At 38.2% G+C, this 24475-nt stretch overlaps 1 protein-coding gene across 2 annotated transcripts in view; it reads right to left on the bottom strand.

The window, feature by feature from the left end:
• Positions 1-24475, bottom strand: part of Phlpp1 (PH domain and leucine rich repeat protein phosphatase 1) — a 168089-nt gene that overhangs the window by 68267 nt on the left and 75347 nt on the right. For both annotated transcript variants that reach the window (XM_090352998.1, XM_090352997.1), the window contains exon 3: positions 21014-21139. In XM_090352998.1, coding sequence (XP_090209124.1) covers positions 21014-21139 — 126 coding nt within the window. The remainder of the gene's footprint in view (positions 1-21013; positions 21140-24475) is intronic.

The raw sequence follows: 24475 nt of genomic DNA on the forward strand, positions 1-24475 counted from the left end.
AGCAAAAATAATACCTCTCTCCTTTCTTTTTCTCTCTCATCTCTCTCCCCTTCCTTAATCCTCTCTATTTTGTACTGATCCTGGTACTTGAACTCAGGCCTAAGAGCTATCCCTGAGCCTTTTTTGCTCAAGTCTAGTTGTTCTGCCAAATTGAGCTATGGGGATAAAAATCTTAGGGACTTTCCTGCCTAGCCTGGCTTTGAACTCTAATCCTCCCAGCTCTCAGCTTTCTGAGTAACTAGGATTACAAGCATGAGCCAGGGATGTCTGAAGTACTTTTCGCATTAAAAAAAAAAAAAATCAAGAGAGGTTCTGCAGAATAAGTATCCCTAGATCAACCACCACAGTTACCAAAAATACAAACCTATAAACAAGGGTATACTGTACAGGCTACTGTGCTTGCCACTTGAACTGTTATTTCAGTACAATCAATAAAGCCAACCATGAGTTGACTACATATGAATATTCAAATTTTAGATCAGTCCAAGGTAACTATGGCTTAGGAGATCTATTATAGTCTGAACTAACAACAATAATAACAATAAAACCATAGTCATGAAGAAGTTAGACTGATACATACTCTGGGAGTATGAATCCCAGCCACCTACTCAGGCAGTCTTCCTTTCCAAATGACTTGATAGCCTTAATTCACATCTTCATACTTTCAAAACTATCACCTTCCCACGCAACAGGACTACACTCTGCACTACTCACATGGTGCTTGAAAGCTCGTTTAGTGGATAACTGTCCCTCCTAGGTAAAGGTGAGTACAGTAACTCCCAGGGAATATTTCCTATATTTCTATTTGAATAAAGCTGCATTTATATTTTATGTTCATAGTATACTCAAAGTTAACATGAAATGACACTGAAGGGCTTGGTCAAAGCAGTTAAAATAGCACAAATAATTCTCTTGTAAAACCTACAGGATTTCTGCTAACTGGTATTCTGAGTCATTAATTGCTCTGGCTAGCCTTCAGTGACTTGGGCAATTATGTCCCTCACTAAAAGTATAGTCTTCTCTGGAGTCGACAAGGCTTCAGTAAACAATTCTTAACTTCAACTGACCCAGTTTGAACTTTTATCCCTCCCTGTCCCCCAAAATTACTTAGGAAAGGCTTGTGTTTATTGATATTATCAGTCAAGCAATTAATAACTTCCTTTCTTTCAACTTCATATCAACACACAAAAAATTTATTTTAATTTCCATTGCTTCATACAGTAATTTACTATTTTTTTAAAAATCTTCCAAACTGCTTTAGATTGGACCTTTTTCCATAGTTTTTTCCACAATCTAATCCTTATATGAATTATCATTTTATAAAATCTGGTTAAAAGATATAGAAAAACTCTCCTATAAAATTAAAATACATTAATAATGTCCTAATTAGAACATATCAATTTATCATTTTAGTATCTTAATGTGTCTTTTTCTTAAAAGTTTAGCTGGGTGCAGTGGCTTACTCCTGTAATCCTCACTACTCAGCAGGCTGAGATCTGAGGATCAGGGTTCAAAGCCAGCCGGGGCACAACAGGACCTGAGACTCTTATCTCCAATTAACCTCTAGAAAATGGGAAATGGGGCTTGGCTCAAGGGTAGGGTAGTAGCCTTGAGCTGAAGAGGCCAGGGACAATGCCCAGGCCCAGGGGTAGGGCAGTAGTCCTGAGCTGAAGAGCTCAGCCACAGTGTTCATGCCCAGAGTTCAAGCCCCATGACCCACAAAAAAAAAAAAGGTTAAATGACTGGGGAAACTATTAAATAGTAAAAATATGTTGTATCTATAACTTTAAATTAGAAACAGTGGAATGGATTGTAAATCAATTAAGGCAATGTGAAAATCTAGAGAGCTTTCAATGCCAACCAAAAATCAGAAATGGAAGTCTATAGGAACAAGAGCACAGGTGGGGAGCTATAATTTTAGGATCATGAAGTACCAGCTAAAATACAGCAAAGGACACCAAAAACAAAAGTATTCAACAGAACTCCGAGCTAAAGAACAAACAGAACACTTGTATCATTGTTAAAGCACTAGCCTGTAACAATATAGAAAGAGATGCTCCTTGATATTTTGACCTCTTTCTTTGCAGGAGAGGAGGGGATGCAGCAGATGGACGGTTGGCATCATCCCATATAGATTCAGCTTCAGCCCTCTGCAAACCAGGTACTGTATGTGATACAGAAGTAGTATTACACTTGAGATGCACTCTTCATCTTCAAGGGCTTAGCCTCTTGAGAGCACAGAAATGTAAACTACAATTCAATACCATCTGTATAAGGATTCATGAAAGCACGAATGAAGGCTATAGACCTTTGAGCCTCAAGTCAACTGTACCAGCTACCAACAGGAGGCCTCTTCACTCACAAAACAGTCCTAGCATTCACAGGCACTTCTGTGTTGTCCAGTGAACTTTACTGAGTAGCCTGAACTGGAACTATAGACCTGGTACCTCACTGTTTATAAGTCAGAACCAAATGAACAGGGTCATTGGAAATGGCACCAACAGCCTTTCAAAATTACAAGAGTGTCAATCTAAGAGTTATCTCCACCCCACACACATAAACACCATTGTGCTTTTCAGTAACAATAAAGAAAACAAAGCACGACTTGGGTGGAGATAGAATCTGAACTCAAAGTTCCTTGCTCATTTCCTTATTGGCAAAATATGGGTAAACAATGTCTTGAGAATGTTACTACCTGAAAATGTTTCTGAAAGTCATAGCAGGCATTCTTCAGAAGGTGTTACATTCACACACACACACACACACACACACACACACACACACACACACACAATGGTTATAGGGTTAAATGATTCAAGTGTTAGAAATAAACTACTTGTTTTATATTTAGTATATTAAGATGGTTTAAGTTCCTAACCTACCATATAAGGTCAAGCATGAACAGTAGAGATTTCCGGTCTTATTTTTTCACTGTTTCCTAACTTACAAAATTATAAATTAGATCAGTACATAGAAGAATTAACTCCATCACAATAGTTGGATTTAAAATACTGGGAACTCCCAAGATAAAAAAGTATTGGGAATTAGAACTTTCAAATGTCTATTTTTTTAATTAAACACTTAGATGAAAAGAATTCAACTTCAAAATATAAAATGGCCAGATACAGAAATCTGGTTAATCCCATATGTTAAGCTCCTACTATCTTCCTATTGGACCAGTTTTCAAATAATCAGACAACAGTATGTCCCTGTTTTCAACACTGAAAACATTTCATTTGCCTTTATTCATCATGAGTCAAAGCTACAGGGAAAAGACTTCAACTTACTTAAAAGAAAGAAACCTTCTATCTGGCAAATATCATGTAACCCTTTTATTAATTACAATAAAAATATTAAAAAAAGAAACAACAGTCTTATCATACTCTGTAGGCATCTGAAACACTGTAAATAATCTGGCAGGAGATGGGGAATGTCTACCGAGTTCAACATTAAAGAATGCTTAACATTGCTGGGTGAGGTAGCTCACGCCTGCAATCCTAGCTACTCAGGAGGCTGAGATCTGAGGATCAAGGTTCAAAGCCAGCCCAGGCACAAAAGGACCTGAGATTCTTATCTCCAATTAACTTCTAGAAAATGGAAAGTAGAGACTGGCTCAAGGGTAGGGCAGTAGCCTTGAGCTGAAGAGCTCAGGGACAACACCAAGGTAAGTTCAAGCCCCATGACCACCCCCCCAAAAGAAAGAATACTTAACATTGCAGTTATTATATTCAATATATGTTGTATAAAAAATTAACTATGCAACTTAAGGCTAGGGACTAGAAAGAAAAATGGAGAACAGAGGAAGTGGTGATACTAGCCAAGAAGCATTTTACTCATAGCTGAACTTATAGAATTGTAACACCTCTGTACAACAATTTAGTAATAGCAATTTAAAATGTAAAAAGAAAAAAAAAAGAACGTGTACAAAGCCAAGCACAGTGGCTTCAAACCTGGAAAGTAGATACGGGCTAGATAAGTTTCTAAATCAGACTAAGCAAAAAAATTAAAGATACCTCATTGTGAAGAATAAACTGGATGAGGTGATATAACACCTCTAAAACCAGCTATGAGGAGCCTTAGATAGGAGTATCAGATGACCAGTCTAGGCTGGTCCAGACAAGAGACATAAGACCCTAAGTGAAAAATAATTAAATGTAAAAAGGGCTAGAGATATGGCTCAAGTGGTAAGAGTTTTGTCTATTAAGTGTGAGTTTAATCCCCAGTAGTGTAAAAAAAGCAGGGGGGGGAAGGCTAATTGTTAGGGCAATTATTCCAGAGAGCTACAATTAATATTACTTTACTTTCTTGGCAACTTCCTTACAATCTTATAATACCTTCCCAATTTTACAATAACATGTTATTACTTTAAAATATAGCTTTAAGTTCCTTGCTTGAAACCTAGAATTTGTTTCATTAAAGATAACATTATGTAGACAAAATCCACATATATTTAAAGTATTAATTATAGTAATGCAGATCCCAACCAATTTTCTTTAATATTTCTATGGAAAACTGTTTCGAGAGTCCCACCAGGAACAAGAGGAACATGTTTTTTCACTTGTTCAAGTACTGACAATTCAAGTGGATGCTAGAATAGCACCAGGTTCAAAGGAAAAGATACTCCTTTCTTTCCTCAGCAGGAAAAAAGATCAAAAAGAAAGCAAGGAGAACAGAAGACTCTAGGGGAAGGAAGATGACAGAACATGAGGTGAGTTTTAAACAGGGAGAGCCTAAATACAAATAGGTACTGCATACTTCTTTTGTTATAAGATGGTAAGGCCAGATACTGTGCTCTTTGTACAAAAGGGAATTGTAAAAATTCAGAAAAAAATAGCTAAAACATTTTAAACTGAATTAGCTCAGAAGTGAAGTGAAAAATCTCTTCTTCAGGACATATTAACTAGGATTTCAGAAACAATAGTCACCACAGGAAAAAAGAAAGGATCAGCAGTGTGGAAACAGGAGTTGATGATGTTCACTGACAGCTATAATGAGAACATTCTATTATTTCATTAACTTAATCACAGCTTTACAAATAGAAAACAAAATTTAACAGAATCAAAACAACTTTTTCTTATTTTTTGGTGGGTCATGGGGCTTGAACTCTGGGTGCTGTCACCCAGCTCAAGGCTACCACTCTACCCCTAGGCCTGGGTGTTGTCCTTGTGCTCTACAACTCAAGGATACCGCCCTATTCTTGAGCCAAGCCCCACTTCCCATTTTCTAGAGGTTAACTGGAGATAAAAGTCTCTGGTCCTTTGGTGCCCAGGCTGGCTTTGAACCTTGATCCTCAGATCTCAGCCTCCTGAGTAGCTACGGTTACAGAAGTGAGCCACCCATGCCTGGCTAATCCAGACAATTTTATCTTCGGCCTAAATTCAAAATGAAATGTCTCTTTTTTCTTTTGAATTTCTCCTTTGGTTGGAAGAGGAGGGTGGTACTGGGATTTGAACACAGGCCCTTGCACTGGAAGGCAGGCACTCTACAATTGAGCTATGCCAACCCTTCTTGCCCCTTTATCAATTTTCAGATACTACTTTTGTCTGGGGCCAGTCTCAAGTGAATATTCTGTCTCTCCTATGTAGCTGAGATTAAATATATACACTACCAAGCTTGTCTCAAAGAAACATTTCTAAATGCCTTAATTCCTAATACTATAGCTGTAATAATGAGATTCTATAATATAAATTTTTAATAGTCATTATGTTGAAAAGTTAACTATAATATTTGACAAATCCATCAAATTTTCATGAGATAATGAAATAAAATTGGCAAGAAATATTCTATATTAGTTATAGTCATTTTATTTTTCTAGCTTCCGTGATATCTTACTTTGTCTTACAGAAACTTCTGTGGCATACCTGCATCTGATGTGGCTATGCCTCTGCACTCATTTCACAACTCCTTAAAATGAGCTTTCCTCATTTTTTGCAGTGAACTTCTAATTATCCTTGAAAACTCCTTTCCTCATTGTTTTCCTACACCCAAATATCATATACTAAATCTCCAATCTTTTCCACATTATTACTATAGAATTAGTATAAAAGCAATCTTCTCAAATTAGATAATCCTGTTTTATAAGCAAAAAAATTCATGCCACTCAGACCATATGTTCCACTTCAGATTCTACCAGAAGCTTGGTAGACTGTCTATGGTCAAAGGGCCCTTAGATCTCTAACCATAATCAGTTTAAGAGGTGAAGGAAAGGTTTCCAGAAAAGCCTTGGCTCAGGAAAATGGTTCTGACAAGACTATTCACCATTACGAGCTAGTATAACGAAGTAGCACAATCGCTAAAGGACAAGTGACACACTCTTAAACTACATTCAAGTTGAGGCAAAATACAGATAAAACATAACTAAGTTGTATGAAAGACTCCACTGCAACTACCTCTAATTACATGAATCTTCCTTGATTCTATTACAGTAGAATGACTGACTCATGTTCAATAGAATATTGTTTGAATTAATTATGGACAGTAAACACTGTACACACAACACAAAAGTTCAATTGTGATTCACTCTGTATCGCATTCCTACATAAGGAATGGTATTTACACCTAGCTTTATATGACTTTCATTCAACGTGAGATCAGGCCAATGACTTTCTTTTTGTCAATGTTGAAAAATTAAAATAGTTTGTTGCACAGCAAAAGAAATGACAACTACCTTAACACAGACACAGATATAATCTTGGGTTGATACTCGCTCTGTTTTAACTAAGCTGGCCTGGATGATATCCTAAGTCCTTGGAAGAGAACATGCTGAGTCTCCTTTTCCCCTACTGTAGAGCAATAAGCAATAGGGCAGGAGGCTATTTTTAGTAAGTACACATCAAACTGCCTCTATCTGAAAATCTGAAATTCAAAGTGCCCCAAATCCCAAAATTTTTGAGTGATGCCTCAAATGGAAAATTCCATATCTGACATTTATGTGATGAGTCACAGCTAAAAATGAAGGTAACTAAATATGTAGTATAAAATTGCCTTCAGGCTATGTATATTATGTGTATATGACACATAAATTTTGACTTTGGTCTTAGGTCCCATCTGCAAAATATCATATTACGCTTGGGTAAATATTTCAAAATCAGAAAAAAAATCAAATCCAACATATCTCGGTCTTTAGTACCTCAGATAAAAGTTAGACAATTTATATTCCTAACTACAGGGCTTCACATTTGATTTAGTAATTTTACTATACAAATTCAAAATGGTAACCTTGAAAACATGCCAAATAGCAAACTGTTTTCAGCTTCATTTGGCTAATCCATACTTGAAAACATTCAGTATGATAAAAGAAGAATACACCAAAGACAGAGGGAAACAGAGACAGGAAGATCACTAATTAGAGGCCCTATCTGACAACTAAAACTGAAAAGCAAATAGACCTAAGTATGTGGTTCAAGTGGTACAGCACTTGCCTAGCTAGCTCAGGGCCCTAAGTTCAAATCTTAGTAGTATCAAAAACGTTTTTCAAATTAGTCAGAAGAGTAATTTATAATTATGACCTTTCCACAATTTCTGTGTATTCTCTTTGGTATCATAGTTAACATTATTTCAGGATTAAGACACTCTCTCTAGTCTCCACAATATGAACTGAAGATGTGGGTTTTCTTTAATAGAAAAAATAAAACATAGATAATAGAGCTGTGGTTTTATCTTTTAAGTTTAGTCTTGTAAGATGAGTTCTCATGGTCTAGTTATACACAGACACACAAACACACACATATGTATAATACGTGTCTTAGATCTGCTACATCATGAAGACAGAGAGATGAAATGTACATAGAACACCACTGACCATGAGACGATAACAGAGGAAGCTGGGTCAACACTATGTAAATATACTCTTATTGCTGCTTTTAAATATTTGGCATTTTCTTTCCTATTTTTTTTTTTTTTTTTTTTTGGTCATGGGGCTTGAACTTTGTCTGGGCGCTGTCCCTGAGCTCTTCAGCTCAAGGCTACTCTACCACCCTACCCCTGGGCCTAGGCATAGTCCCAGAGCTCTTCAGCTCAAGGCTACTGCCCTACCCCTGAGCCAAGCCCCACAAGCCTCACTTCCGTTTTCTAGAGGTTAATTGGAGATAAGAGTCTTAAGGTCCTTTTGTGCCTAGGCTGCCTTTGAACCTTGATCCTCAGATCTCAGCCTCCTGAGTAGCTAACAGGCATGAGCCATCACACCTGGCTATATTTGGCATATAGGTAGGTGGCTCTACGTGCTGGTAGCTCAGGCCTGAAGTTATAAAATGTGAGACTCAAGATGAGAAGCCAGACACACTAGAAAAGCCTATAGAACTCTTATCTCGAAGAATTAACCACCAAAAAACTTGAGCTGTGGCTCAAGGGATAGGTAGAGTCCCAGCCTTGAATGAAAAAGCCAATAGAGTGAGAAGTCTCAAAGTTCCTGTGCTGGTGCGGCTCACGTGTACACACAGAGTTAAAAACAATAAACAATATTTACAACATTAAATCAGCAGATCTAAATCCATTTTTTCCTTTTCTTTTTTTTTTTTCTTTGCTGGTGCTAGGCTTGGGCACTATTCTTGAGACTCTTTTTGTGCAAGGGCTGGGGCTCTACCACTTAAATCACAGTGTCATCTCTGGATTTTTTTTTTTTTTTTTTTTTGCCAGTCCTGGGCTTGAGCTCAGGGCCTGAGCACTGTCCTTGGACTTTCTCAAGGCTAGCACTCTACCACTTGAGCCTCAGCACCACTTCTGGCTTTTTGCTATGTATGTGGGGTACCGAGGAATCGAACCCGGGTCTTCGTGCATGCTAGGCAAGCACTCTACCACTAGGCCAAACTCCTGGCCCCAAAGTCCTGTGAGACTCTTTTTTTTTTGCCAGTCGTGGACTTGATCTCAGGGCCTGACCACTGTCCTTGGACTTTCTCAAGGCTAGAGCTCTACCACTTGAGCCTCAGCACCATTTCTGGCTTTTTTTCTATGTATGTGGTACCAAGGAATCGAACCCGGGTCTTCACACATGCTAGGCAAGCACTCTACCACTAGGCCAAACTCCCGGCCCCATTCGTCTCTGGATTTTTAACTAGTTCATTAGAGATAAGATTCTCACAAACTTTCCTGCCTGGGTTGGCTTTGAACCACAATCCTCAGATCTCAGCCTCCTGAGTAGCTAGGGTTACAGGAATGAGCCACTGGAGCATGCACCAGGCCTGAATCTATTTTTAAACTGTGAATTAAAGAAATAATTTTAATTCAATGTCATAGAAGTAATATAAAGATTCACATCAAAGACTACATTTGAAAAGAAGTCACAGGATCAATCACTACTGTCTAAAGCAAAGACACTAAAAAGCAGGCCCTAATATGGAAATCTAGGGCAGTATTTCCTTAATGATACCCCCACCCCATTAACAGATTGCCTGCAATTCCTGTTCTCTTCTCCACTGCCACTCTTAGCCTTTTTATATAACTACCTCTCTAACAACTTGGAAAACATAGTAGACACGTGTTTGTTGAACAAGTAACTCTTCTTTGACACATTACACATGAGAATATTTACTAAATTTTTAAAGCATGTTGCTCATTCATATTTTAGGGATGACTTCAAAACCAATCCTGTAATTGTCCCAAAGGAGTTTCTCCTCAGGTTCTACCACTAGCATACACCCAACATAAAAACTTTTAAGGGAATGCCTTGGGTTTTATTTTGGCAAGCAATATTAAATACTAAGTTTCAGCTTTAAAAATTAGCTTATTTCAGTAAGACATATTCAATAAAACACACATTAATAATCTTTTTAATTTTCCCAAAACCAATTGAAATAAAAGATTTTGTTGCTAAAATACAAAAATATAAACTGAAAATAAAAAACTCTGCTTTTTCAGTAATTTAATTTGATAATTTTTGACTTAAAAGTAATTGTAGTTTGGTCCTTCCAGTATTCTTAATGTCAGTGGAGTGATAATGGTCATTAAAAATAAAAAACTCAGGATTTTTCTTTCGGCTGTTGATTTGGTTTTCTCTTAGACCTTCATCAGGATGAATCCTCACTTAAACATCAGGATGTAAAGACAATCTAGTCTGTGAATGTTTTGTTGCTCAATATGAGGAAAAGAAAACGTTTCCATAGAGATATTGAGTATGATTAAATTATAGAACTTCCTTATACCTACATATGAGGAAAAGCAGATGACAATCAGATGCTAAAAGTAGAAAGGGCTTATAATATTCAGCCATATCTACTCTAAATCCCTGTAGGCATATATTCTGAAGCACTGTGACATTTTCACCCACTGTTTGGCAGTCTCAACCTACTTTGCCTTGGTGCTGGGTTAAAGAAAAATAAGCTTAAAGCAAAGATAACAATCTTGCTATCATAAAAGATTATCCTCAATAGAGTGCTTGCCTAGCATGCATGAAGGCCTGGGTTCGATTCCTTGGTACCACATACGTAGAAAAAAAGCCAAGAGTGGTGCTGAGGCTCAAGTGGTAGAGCTCTAGCCTTGAGAAAGTCCAAGGACAGTGCTCAGGCCCTGAGCTCAAGCCTAGGACTGGCAAAAAAAAAAAAAAAGATTATCCTCAATTTAGGAAGTTTAAACAACGATATAGCCACATTTTGTATTTGATTCCTACCCAAATGAGTTTTCATTTTTTTCTTATCTTTTCAGTCAGCCCCCTTATAGCTCATTTATCATTTTTAATGAGAAATAATATAGTACATTAAGAACAACTATCATACATTATATAGCTCTTGTTTCCATATCCCTGAGGTCCTTTCATTTAGCCTCATCCTATATGGCCTTATGTATCTAGGGTTTTTTCCCATATATTTTTAATTGTAATTAATAGAGGAGTTACAGTTTTATTCGCCAGATAGAAGGTGCATTACTTCACACATATTGATACTGCTTCTTATGTTTTTGTCCCCATATCCCTTCCCCCATCTTGTTTTCCCCTTTCCCTATCCTATTTCAAATAAACATATATATACATATGTGTATATATACGTATATATATATACGTATATATATATATATATATATATATATATATAGAGAGAGAGAGAGAGAGAGAGAGAGAGAGAGAGAGAGAGAGAGAAGAGAGAGAGAGAGCTCATTTTGGTTTTTGTTGTGGTGGTAGTGGTGGTGGTGGTGGTAGTGTTTGTTTTTTTTTGTTGTTGTTGTTGTTTTACACCAGTCCTGGGGCTTGTACTCAGGGCCTGAATACTGTCTTTGAGCTTTCTCAAGGCTAGAGCTCTACCACTTGAGTCACAACACCACTTCTGGCTTTTTTTTTTTTTTTTATGTATATGGTACTGAGGAATCGAACCCGGATCTTCATGCATTCTAAGCAAGCACTCTACCACTAGGCCAAACTTCCAGCCCCTGTTTTTGTTTTTTGCCAGTCCTGGGCTTGAGCTCAGGACCTAAGCACTGTCCTTGGACTTTCTCAAGGCTAAAGCTCTACCACTTGAACCTCAGCACCACTTCCAGCTTTTTTCTATGTATGTGGTACTGAGGAATCGAACCCAGGTCTTCGTGCATGCTAGGCAAGCACTCTTACCAGTAGGCCAAACTCCTGGCTCTGTTTTTGTTTTTTTAAAGACAGGTTGCTTCATTCTGCCTCAGACTCAGTGTTGGAATTACAAACATACACCACTACTCTCTGCTTAATTTGTCTTTTAATTCAGTTACATAATAACTACTAAATTTTGCTAGATCCCTAGCACAATGAAAAGATCCCTAGATCTAGATCTAATGATCTATGACTTCACACAACTAGGCAAATGATCTACCACAAATTTAAATATACTCTAGTCATTCAGAAAATTTTTGAAATCCTATGTAGTTTTTAAGATTAGGGAAAGACATTGCATTTAAATTTTAACTTTTTTTTTTTTTTTTTTTGGCCAGTCTTGGGGCTTAAACTCAGGCTCTAGGCTCTATCCTTGAGTTTCCTTTATTCAGGGGTAGCACTTTACCACTTGAGCTACACTGCCACTTCAAGGTTTTTCTGTTTATGTAGTACTGAAGACTAGAACCCAGGGCTTTGTGTATGCTAGGCAAGCACACTACCACTAAGTCATATTCCCAGCCCAAAATTTTAACATTTTAATAAAATATTTTCTCTCTTCTCTATCCATGTCTTTTCAGGAGAAAAATCATTATTAGTTTCCCTTAAGAAGTTGCTATGCAAGTTAATAAAACAGAATGTACCTTATTCAGATAAATAAGTGCCCTTTTAATTGTACTCTTATCTGCTGAAAACAGCCATATAAATGAGGCAATACTTAAAAAGACTGTGGCCAAACACAGGTGGCTCACACCTGTAATCTTAGCCACAGCTCTCAGGATTGAGGTTCAAAGCTAGGCTGGGCAGGGATGTCTGTGTATCTTCACTTAACAACCAAAAATTATGAAAAATGAGCTATGGCTTGTTCAAGTAGTAGAACAAAACTACTCAGGGATAGCACCTAGGTCCTAAGTTCAAGCCCCAAGACTGGCACAAACAAAAATAACAACAACAACAAAAAAACCCATTACCTATGACCAATTACTGATGAATGACAGGAATGAGATACAATTACTTATTTCTTCTGTCATTCACAAATACACAAACCCGCATCTAATATTTACTATACGCTATAACATGCACATTCCACATACACCCTGAGTTAAATATAATTCCCTTTATCAGATGAAAAAGCGTAAAATCTAAGGTAATTAAATTGAAGTCTTTCTTCTCTCATGAACATTCCTACTTGTATAAATGTGTTCTATAAATGTTCAAATTCCTATGTTTATATGTATATGGGTATAAGTTTGGTGGCTAGATGAGGATATTCTAGTATTCCATGACTATTCCAGTAGACATCTTCAGTCTACTGGAGATAAAATTAATAATCACTGGAAAAGGAAACTAGGAGATGCATCCTCTCTCCCCACCATCTTGCCACCCTCATGTTCTCATCTGTCATCATCTTCAATGCAGTGATCCCTCACCCAGAGATCCCAGTGACAGGTAAAAATCTGCAAAGTAGAAGAGTTAGATGGTTCTCCCTCACTAGATTGAGGTTCACTTATGGCTACACTGTGGTCACAAAAGGGAACTCCCATGAGTTAACCTGCAATACAGTGAAGCTACGATAAGTCAATCATGATTTAGTGAGGGCCGACTATGACTCCCACTGAAGAAGTCTGTGACCAAATAACTGACAGAAATAATTTATAGGAAAAATAAATTATTTAGGTATTTCAGTCCATCTTTGCAAGGAGGGCATGACATCATGGGGGCCACAAAACAGAAAGAGATACAGGAAGGGACAGAACAGAAACAGACCCTAATATCACATCCACAATTACCTATTTGCTCCACCCAGGCCCTGTCTCCTACCTATCACCACCTCCCAATGCTTCATTACATTATGAATCCATCAAAGGATTAACCCATTGACTAGATTAGACCTCATGATCTAATCCTTCTGTTAACACCTTCACACATTCAGAAGTGTACTTTACTAATCTTCTAAGCATTTCTTAATGCAATCAAATTGACCAATAAGGTTGATGATCACAAAGTCTGATGTCTTAATCTATTCATCATTTATGGAGTAATCAAAGTGTCAGACTCCTGATGGGTGGACTACTACACAGAAATGACACACTAGCCAATTAGGAATAAGAAACAGTATTAATCAGACTAATATTTGACATTTAGAATCACCAATAACAGAAGTTATTATTTTGACATTCTATTTAATAATAGTTTAGCCCAGGTGTTATGGCTCATACCTATAATCCTAGTTACTCAAGATACAGAGTATAGAGATCAGAAAGATCATTTACCCTAAGCAAAAAGTTCATTTGACCTTCATTTCACCTCTCCCAAAAAAAGATCTGGGTATCATGATATGTATCTCACAGGGAAGTACAGATAGGAAGACCATTGCTCAGGGACACCTGGGCAAGAAGTGAGATTCTATTTGAAAATAATGAAAGAAAAAAAAAGTTGAAGCCATTCTGGAAAGCAGTATGGTGGTTCCTCAAAAAGCTAAACATAGAGCTAAGCTCCCCTATGACATAGCAATTCCACTCCTGGGCATTTACCTCCATGCCCATAAAAGAGGACATACTAAAGCTACCAGCACAACCATGTTCACTACAGCATTAATTACCATGCCTAAGATATGGAACCAACCCAGATGTCCCTCATTAGATGAACAGATCAAAAAAATGTGGCATACACAATGGAATTCAATGCTGCCATGAGAAAAAAATGGCATAGCCCATTTGTAAGGAAATGGAAAGACTTGAGAAAAAATTACATTAAGTGAAGTAAGCCAGATCCAAAGAAACATAGGCTCCATGGTTTCCCTCATTAGTAATAATTAGTATACATCTAGGATTTCCCTAGCAGAGGATCACAATAGCTCAAAAGCTAAGTGCATATGGCCATATAGGATGAAGCTAAGTGAAATGAACTCCAGGATACATAAGCAAGAGGCTTATATTTGTGGTTGTTGTTTTTAATACTATGTAAAGTTATTTCTTACCTCTTGTTTTCCCATATGGTTTATCCCATTATTATTGTATCTGACTTTGGTACCTGGTATATTATATATGCATTTATTTGTTTATTTGAAATAGGGTAGGGGAAAAACAAGATGACTGGAACAGGATGTGGGGAGGGAAAGTGGGAGAAAAGCATAGGAAGGGATATCAATATTCAAGAATGTAATGTACCTACTACTTGACAAATGTAACTGCAACACCTCTATACATCACACCGACAATAAGAAAAAATAATAAATAGAAAGAAAAAAGGGCTGAAGATGTGACTAAAGTGGCAGAGCACCTACCAAGCAAGTGCAGTTCCTGAATATAAATGCCAGTACCACCTAAGGGGAATGAAGGGAGTAAAGAGGAGAGGAAGTAGGGAGGAAGGGGAATGGGGAAGAGAAGGAAAAGAAGGAGAGAGCAAGGGAGGGGATTTATCATCTCTTATGCTTTCTCTTTCTACCCTCTTTTGGAACAAAAGCTCTCAAGTTCAAAGCTATATTTTGCTAGTTTAAATTAGTAGTATCAGTTTCAGCTAAGCCTGCAATCTACCCAGTAATTAAAAGTAAAATCTAGAAGCTAGTCTTCATTTCTTTCTTTCCTTTTTGTTCTGTGTTATGTATCAGTAATGCTGTCACTCAATCTCTATAAACCTGCATTGTGAAACCACCATCACTTCATGCCTGGATCAGCCACAAAACTATAAAGAACCAGGTCCCCTGGTTATATTCTTGTTCTCTACAGTCCAGTTACCATACATGCCAGATTAAGCAAATAAGCTAGGAGCTCTTTTCATGGTATGCTATTACATTAATAATAAAATCCAAACTTTTCACTTTGTTCTGTAACAGCAGACTCCTGACTATCTTAACATTCCACCTTGTAACACTCTGACTATTGCCATCTTAGGGCCTTCCTATCTTTACCTCTGTCTGAAAAGTTTGTCTTACTAAATCTTCAAATAATCATATTCTTCCTTCACCCAAGTTTCACTTAAATGTCTACTCCTCAGAAAGATATATGCTGCTGCCCCCATTGTTCTATCACCCTACACATTACAATTACTTGCTATTTTATTTTTATTTTTTTGCCAGTCCTAGGACTTGAACTCGGCCTGAACACTATCTTTGGGCTTTCCTCCTCAAAGCTAGTGCTCTACCACTTGAGCATAGCACCACTTCCAGCTTTTCTATGTATGCAGTACTGAGGAATCGAACCTAGGTCTTCATGCATGCTAAGGAAGCACTCTACCACTCCGCCAAACTCCCAGCCCGATTTCTTATCGGTTTACTTACTAATCATTTGTCTCTCCCAGGATAACTAGTGAGGAGGAATAGAACTTGTTTTCCACTTGTTTATTTCCTAGGGAAATAAAACCCAGTCTTGACTATTAGAAGGTGTTTGGTAAATGTCTGACAGATTGACAACAGTAAGTTAGCAACTAAGTACATGTTTAACATACAAAACTGTGTTGAACCTGTTTCAAATAATCTGCTGTGGTATGCTTGCTCATTTATGAATATTCTTACATCTTTAGCCATATCTCTGACTTAACTTCAGAAAGAATGTGAAGCAGCTGACAACTGCTCTAAAATGTATTACTCTTTAATTTTGTCTTAAAGATCACCATATCCTCTCATTGAACATTCTATACAATTCCTGAAAAATGTCATAAAAAAAAAAAAACAAGGGGCCAGGAGTTTGGCCTAGTGGTTAAAGTGCTTGCCTAGCATGCATGAAGACCCGGGTTCGATTCCTCGGTACCACATACATTGAAAAAAGCCAGAAGTGGTGCTGAGGCTCAAGTGGTAGAGCTCTAGCCTTGAGAAAGTCCAAGGACAGTGCTCAGGCCCTGAGCTCAAGCCCAGGACTGGCAAAAAAAAAAAAAAAAAAAAAAAAAAGGACTAAAAACCTGTTACAGATCACAGGACATAAGGTAGACACAAGATGCAATATGGTACCTTGGATTAGAAATCAGAACCAAAAGGGCCTATGGAACAACTAGTGAAACATGAAGCCTGAAAGAGAGTTTAGAGGAATGCACTAGCAATGTCTGTGTCTTAGTTTTGACAAGTATTTCAGGTAATGTGTTTAGGAAACAATGTACAACACATAGAAACTAGATTCTGCAACTTTCCTTTAAAATGAAAAAATTATCCAAAGTATCTAAATAAGAAGATTCTTTTTGAAATTCACTATCTCCATATAGTAAGCAATTTTCTATGCTTCAATTAAAGCAGAAAGTCAGCAATGGATTTCCTGCTTTGGACTATTTAATTATGATACATAGGACAGCACAAAAAAATGACACAATCGGGGGCCGGGAGTTTGGCCTAGTGGTAGAGTGCTTGATTCAATTCCTCGGTACCATATGCATAGAGAAAAAGCTGGAAGTGGTACTGAGGCTCAAGTGGTAGAGCTCTAGCCTCGAGAAAGTCCAAGGACAGGGCTCAGGCCCTAAGCTCAAACCCAGGACTGGCGGAAAATAAAAAAAGACACAACCACTTAGATACAAAAAGCATATTATTTAATACTTGGCTTTCATATTTGCAATCACAAAGTAACTGTAAAACAACTAGACAGGTGTACTGATATGTCACATTAATCCCTCATGGAAATCTAAAGATAAAAGTGTTGCCTTTTGCATTTTCACCAGTAGGGGTGCTAAATTACACAGACAGAGCCTTCATTTATCTACTAAGTTAGAATCTTCTATGTGCAATCAATCAAAAACTTGCTTATTGCCTTCTCCAGGAAAGGGAAAAACTAATGTTCCTAAATGATGAAACATCACCAGAGAACAGTTTTTAATCTGATAATTCAAATGGAGTGTTGCAGAAAGACTTTCTAGACATACTCTGGCTTTCTGTTAAATGATTTACAAATTTATTTTCTTACTCATTCACTGGCAAGTAATTATATCACATAGCAAATATGACTCATACTGAACTTGAACAACAAATTGGACTCTAAATTCAAAAACATGAAAGTAAATTATGTCCTTATGGTCCTAGAGGATGTATTGTCTCAAAAACATATCAAACCGAAGCACTAGAGCACAGTCACTTCATCAGACATTTATCATTGTATTTATAATGTTGTTCTGGTTTATACTGTGGGGAGCCGGATGGCACCTGTTTCCTGCCTCGCTCCTTGTAACTTATTTGGTATGTGAGTGCGAGGCCTTTACTCGTTACTAAGTATCAAGTTGCTCTTCAGTCTGCGCATGACGAAATAGGGCGTGACCAATCCCGAGTCTCAAAACGGCCTTAGCAACAGAGTAGCCAATGGTAGAGAGCCCCTTGTTCCTTGAATGTATATAAGCAGCTGCATTTCCCTGCCCAGCCCTTTTTCGCTTCCTGCTCTCCCTTCAACCAAAAGGCTCTCCATTAAAGTATGATTTGAGAAGAATCCTCGAGTGGTGGTCGTTCTTCCTCGCTGGTCGAGGAGCTCACCACAACTGGTGCCGAAACCCGGGACCTTGGGAAGACAGGGCGACAAGCGAAAAGGCCGAGGAGGATTCAGAACTCAACATACGGAGAGGAGACGTCGGTAAGAATCAGCCTGATCAGCTGAGATCCCCAGGCATGCTGTTTCTTTGGGTACAATTCTGGGTGCTTGCTGTTGTCCTTCCTTTGTGTGTGCTGCTGGTGTGTTTTTATTGCATTTGTCTGCGTTGCGGCAGCTCACAGATTAAGAGAGCCAGTAGGACATTGAGGAAGCACCAGGATAGTCTCTCCGAGGCAGAATCAAATGGGGAGGAAAAAGGTAGGCCAAAGAGAAAAGGGAAAGAAAATAAAAAAGGGAGATTTTATGTCAAAGAACAGAGGGTGGACGCACCCTTTCAAGATACCGGGCAGGAGGGAGATAAGGAGGACCAAGGCATAAGAACAATGGAGCCGCCCCCAGGGCAGTCTTACCCGGACCCGGGCAGGTTTCAACATTTACAAATAAGGGAGTCTAGAGATGAGGAGCTAAACGATTCAAATGAGGAGTTAAGCAACTCAGATGAGGAAGTGACTAACAATTCAGATGAGGAACAGGACCCGAAAGAGGGAAAAGGCTTGGAGGAGGCGGCTGCTAGGTATAAGGAGGATAGGTATGGAGTTCAACGACCCCTTCTGGCCGGAGTGTCTAAAGGAAATGAGCAAGAGAGAGCCATGCCCTCTGCGCCCCCGCCTTATCCTGTGGCGGCGGGAAAAAGTCATTTCATAAAAGGAAGCACGTGGTCCCGCCTGGCGGCTGCGTTCCCAGTTTTTGAGAGCCTAGTTACCCAGGAAAGGACCTTTGAACCAGTCTCCTATAAACAGTTAAAGGATTTGATGGAGGCAGTACGTAATTATGGAGTTGCGGCCAATTATACCACTGCCTTGCTTAGAAGACTAACTGTTAATGCTATGACACCTAATGATTGGTATGAGGTCGCGCGGACATGCCTCGATTATGGACAGTTCCTTGAGTTCAGGTCTATAGTTATGGACAGAGCTCAGGCTCAATATAGAGTAAATGTACAAGAAGGGCGGCCCGAGTGGACTGTGGACATGCTCCTAGGGCAAGGACAATGGGCTGCTGATCAGACAAATTTCCCCTGGGATGTTTATAAGCAAATAAATGAGGTTTTTTACAAGTCCTGGAGGGCAATCCCAAACAAAGGCCAGGTCACTGGCAGCCTCACCAAAGTAAATTTTTTAATTTTAAATAGTGATGATAAGTCAGCAGCAGATAGACATGCTGCCCAAAACCCTAAAATTATAACTGAGATGGTTAAATGGAAGGATGTTATTACAAATAATTGGTGCGGACCGGATCCCGTAGTAAGGAGATCCAGGGGAGCTGTTTGTGTTTTTCCACAGGAGCAGGAAACACCGCTTTGGGTCCCATTGCGATTGACGCGAAAGGTGGAAGGAGAACCCGAGAAAGGCCCTGACGATGAAGATTATTCTCATGTTGGTGGCAATACTAGCAGATCCAGTGATGGCCCAGGAGAGGATTTTGTGGGCGCTGATGAAGACCTTTCCATTACCAATGCCCGTGACTAATGCTTCTAGGACAATGGACTGATTAGTTTGAAAATCTAACCACTCAATTAAGATCAGAAATTATGTTAGTTGATAGGACCAGGATCACAATAACAGCAGAACAAGTTTTGGACTGGGTAAAAAAAATTCCCTGTCGTTTGTAAAGGAGTGGGCTGGGCTGGGAGTGTTTGTTGCAGCCTGTTGTGGGCTCTGTATTTTTGCCTCTGGTTGCTCTGTCGCATGAGATCTCGCAATAGAAGGGATAGAGTACTAATTGCTCATGCACTCACTGCCTTGTAGCAAGGACACTCTCCCCAAAATTTGGCTTGCAGCTTTAAAAACCAACTAAAAGGTGTCCTGTACTGCCTTTGCACCCTCGAGACCTTAGTCTATTGCACGAGGAATAGGAGTACAGGCAGCCAAGAGTTGTGAAATGTTGGACAAAGTACCACTCCTGACCCTAACAGGTTAGGGAGAGCATGTGCGTCAGCATATGGGTCTGCGCCCCTAGCCCATCTCCACAAAGGGGATAGAGGGCCTGGAGGGGAGGGATCCAGGGTTGGCCGCCTGGGTCACTCCTCTAGAATGGGACCTCAAGTTTTACTTTGGAGGACAGCACCTCTACTCTCTTCACAACAGGTATGTTGACTTGCTGCAACAAAACAAGAAAGGGGGAGATGTGGGGAGCCGGATGGCACCTGTTTCCTGCCTCGCTCCTTGTAACTTATTTGGTATGTGAGTGCGAGGCCTTTACTCGTTACTAAGTATCAAGTTGCTCTTCAGTCTGCGCATGACGAAATAGGGCGTGACCAATCCCGAGTCTCAAAACGGCCTTAGCAACAGAGTAGCCAATGGTAGAGAGCCCCTTGTTCCTTGAATGTATATAAGCAGCTGCATTTCCCTGCCCAGCCCTTTTTCGCTTCCTGCTCTCCCTTCAACCAAAAGGCTCTCCATTAAAGTATGATTTGAGAAGAATCCTCGAGTGGTGGTCGTTCTTCCTCGCTGGTCGAGGAGCTCACCACATTATACTATACACACAAAGATACATTACTTAATGTGACAAAATGGGGAATATGAAGTTGTCAAAATAAGATGAAAAAACTCAGTCACTCAAATGGTACAACAAAGATCTAAAAAGGAATGTAGCACACAATTAGACTACATGAAAATATAGGGAGAGGAAGTGGGAAATGTGTAATAATTGTCTGAGTATTCTGTGTTTTGCCCTGGGATAATCCCATATATATTTTTAATTTCAGGTTTTATTTATAGACATACCAGTCTACCCACTCAAGTAAAAAGACTACATAAAATCAATTTTTAATAAGCTATTTTTCAGTTACAGCTTAAAAGAGCTAAAATTTCCAAACCATTGCTTGTATCTGGGAAAAACAAAGTGTATACAGCTATGTTTTATATATACCTATAGGTGAAACCGAAGAAATCTTGATTCGTGGGCGAATGATGCTTACCTTGGAGACTTGCCTCAGCCACCTTAAATACTCAGTGAAAGTATCAAAGCAAATGTAGTAAGTCTGGCTTTGAGGTCCAGAGGAGCTAAATGCTAAACAGTGCTGGTGCTTCTTCACTTCTTCTACCTATAAAACAAAGAAAGACAAAAACAATTAAGACAACAGATCTGATAACTTATTTCCTAAACCACACATTGGGCCACTAAGTATACAAAGATCTGTGCTTTTTCTCCCACATATCCTCATTACTCATAACAGCCACAGCCTTGCAGCTGATGAACCAATGTGAAATACAAGGAAAGGATGGTGGGGAGAGGGGTGAGAGTTTCATCTTCGTTAGATAATCTTTCCCTTCTGTTTAAGAGTGGTACAGACTTATTTCACTATTCCCTCACAATAAAACTTTGGGGCTCTTACGTCCTCCTTAGGAAGATATTTTCTTATGGGACTGACTCATCTTTAAAGAGACTTACTTCTTTTTAAAGTTTTTAAACCTTTAATGAAAAAGTAAGATTAACCTGAAATAAATCCTCTTAGAAGAGTTTTCAAATCCTAATAGTGTAGTCAAAATAATCGAATTTGCACTCATAGGAGGAAATATTTAAACAATAAAGCAATGTGATATTATATTCTGTATTCCCTTTACAGAAATGACCATAAGCCAAGTCATACAGAACATATGAAAGAATATAAGATAGCCATTATCTCAGACTATAATCTCAAACAAAAAACCAATTAAGTTAGAAATCAATTATTTACATATATGCTTAAAAAATTAATAACATTTCTAAATAAAACATCCAACATCTCACAGGTTAAAAAGATCATAACCTAAAACAAATTATAACTTAAAAATTCTTAAAAACTAACCAATCATTAAATATTAAACAACAGTCTACGGAATACACCAAAAGAATCTAGAGGGAAATTTGTACATCCTAAATACTCACATTGGAAAAGAAAACAGAAATTAATATGTTTAGCATGCGTCTTAAGAATTTGGGGGAGTAAAAGCAAAACCCAAAAATGAATAAATCCAGGACTGAATGGAAGTGATGTTTATAAAAATAGAAATGGCTAACATGAGCCAGGCAGTGGCTCACGCCTGTAACCCTAGCTACTCAGGAGGCTGAGATCTGAGGATCAAAGTTCAAAGCCAGTCTGGGCACAAAAGGACAATTAACCTCTACAAAATGAGAAGTGGGGCTTGGCTCAAGGGTAGGGTGGTAACCTTGAACTGAAGAGTTCAGGGACAACATCCAGGCCCAGAGGTAGGGCGGTAGCCTTGAGCTGAAGAGCTCAGGGACAGCGCCCAGGCAGAGATCAAGCCCCATGACCCACCAAAAAAAAAAAATAATAATAATAATAAATAATAATAAACACGCATATGCCCCACAACTCAGTAACTATACTTTAATATAAATACCCAAGAACTGCATCCTCAAGGAGATAACTATAGGACATAGGGCTGAATGCTCTTCATTGTATACAGTGGGGGCATGTAAGCTTTTGTATAATATTCTGCCCTCAAAACTTCTGCCTGCCCAGTCAATGCCAAGAGCACCCCTTGAAACAAAAACAGTAGTAAGCCTGGGTATTAACTTCTTCATCTCATTTCCTAGACCTTTACAAAGAGAACCATTTCTAGCTAACAGGTCGTTGGTAGAGTAGCATGTGTCACTTTTCTTTCCCTGTCTATAAGAGCCAGTGAATGAAAGTCTAGTTACCTCATCCCCTGTCATATTTCACAAATGTTAAATTATAAAAGAAGGAGCTTCTATTAGGCTTGTCCTTCTACAATGTGTAAAAATAGAAACTTCCACCCATCCTCCACAATGTCACCCGTTCACAGTGGAGTGAGAAATAATTACAACTCACTAAGATTTCAGAGGTTTTGTTACCATGGAATAACTTAGGCCTGAACTAACTGACATGTTAACTGTAATCTTTTGACCATCAAAACACTCCCACATACTGCCAGATGTCCCTGAGGCACAGTAATTCTATTGCCAACAATTGCCCTAAAAAAATACTTGCATACCAGGAGACATTATCACCAAAAGATTATGCCAACAGCACAGTTTATGACAACAAAATCCTGGAAGCAACCCATCAGCAGGAAAATTACTTAAGAAATTATAGCTACTATGTAATGTTTACATAGTAGAACATTATGCAGAAATGAAAACCATATAAGCAACATGAAATCTTAGTGTAAAACAGTGGGTGAAAAAATTGTTTTATATACTCCAAAAGCTAATTTCAAAAAAGAACAATTAAAATTATGGCCACTCATTCAGTGAATACCTCCAAATCTATGACAACCAACATGACAGATGTAAAGAGAACACAGACAAAAAGACATTAGCATTACTACAATTCCCAATTGACTGAGACAGCTTAACAGTTAGCAAATTTATTTGCTCAATTATAAAACATATTCAAATTCATTTTAACAATTTACTATTTAAACATTTATGCTAGATTCCAGTCAAATTAACTACAGCACAGCTGAACCATAAATAAAATGCAACTTTATTAATTATTAATTAAACAAATATTTTTCACAACTAAACTTTAAAAGCTTTACTTAAAAGTCCTTTATTATGAGTTTATCCATACTTGAGTGACATATGAACTTGATAACATAGCAATTACTGCTATGGTTTTGGCTCCACCTTAATTCTGGCTATTCTATATATATAAATTATAAGAAATTATAAATATAAAAAAGGCTCTTCTATTTACTAAGTTTTTCCTTTAACAATGGGGAAAAAAGTAACGAACACTAATAGAAGTTTAGATTACAAAAAAAGTGGATTGTTCTTTCCCTAACTGGGTCAACAGGTTTTAAAGGCTCAGTATTTCAGTGTACTCAATTATTTTTAAAGACATAATGCAAAACAGGTTTTACAAGGTTTGCTAGTGAAAAAAGGAAGCTATTAACTTTCAACTCACTCAATAGAAGAAGTCCATCCAATAACAGGCCTGGGAAACAGGACAGGGCTCCAGTGCTAAATGAAAATGCTAATTATAACTGGACTTTTCTAACCTTACCTGAACATTCCACATACTTTCCTGTCTTGGCCTCTCTCAATATGACAATCTTTCTCACCATCTCCTTTATTTGTCAGCAGATTTTTCACCCTTCAAGTTCTATTATTAGTTGCTACTTCTTTCATTATAATATCCTCCTCTACAAATGCAATCTCTCCCTCAATTAATCTCCCACAGTACTTTTTTTTTTTTTTTTACCTCACTTAACAGCAAATATCTCCTGACAGGAAATTAGAAACTAACATGGTGAGTTACCCACCTTGGTATTTGGGGGGCACCTCACACAGTGTCTCTACTAAGAAGACACTTAATAGCTATATTACATTTGCCTATTAAAAAAAACACCTATCATCATAGAGACAATAGTGAACTAAGATACCATCAAACATTAAAATATGTATTGAA

Source organism: Megascapheus bottae, chromosome 19 (genome assembly GCF_031878675.1).
Source record: "Megascapheus bottae isolate mThoBot1 chromosome 19, mThoBot2.hap1, whole genome shotgun sequence".
Classification (NCBI taxonomy): Eukaryota; Metazoa; Chordata; class Mammalia; order Rodentia; family Geomyidae; genus Megascapheus; species Megascapheus bottae.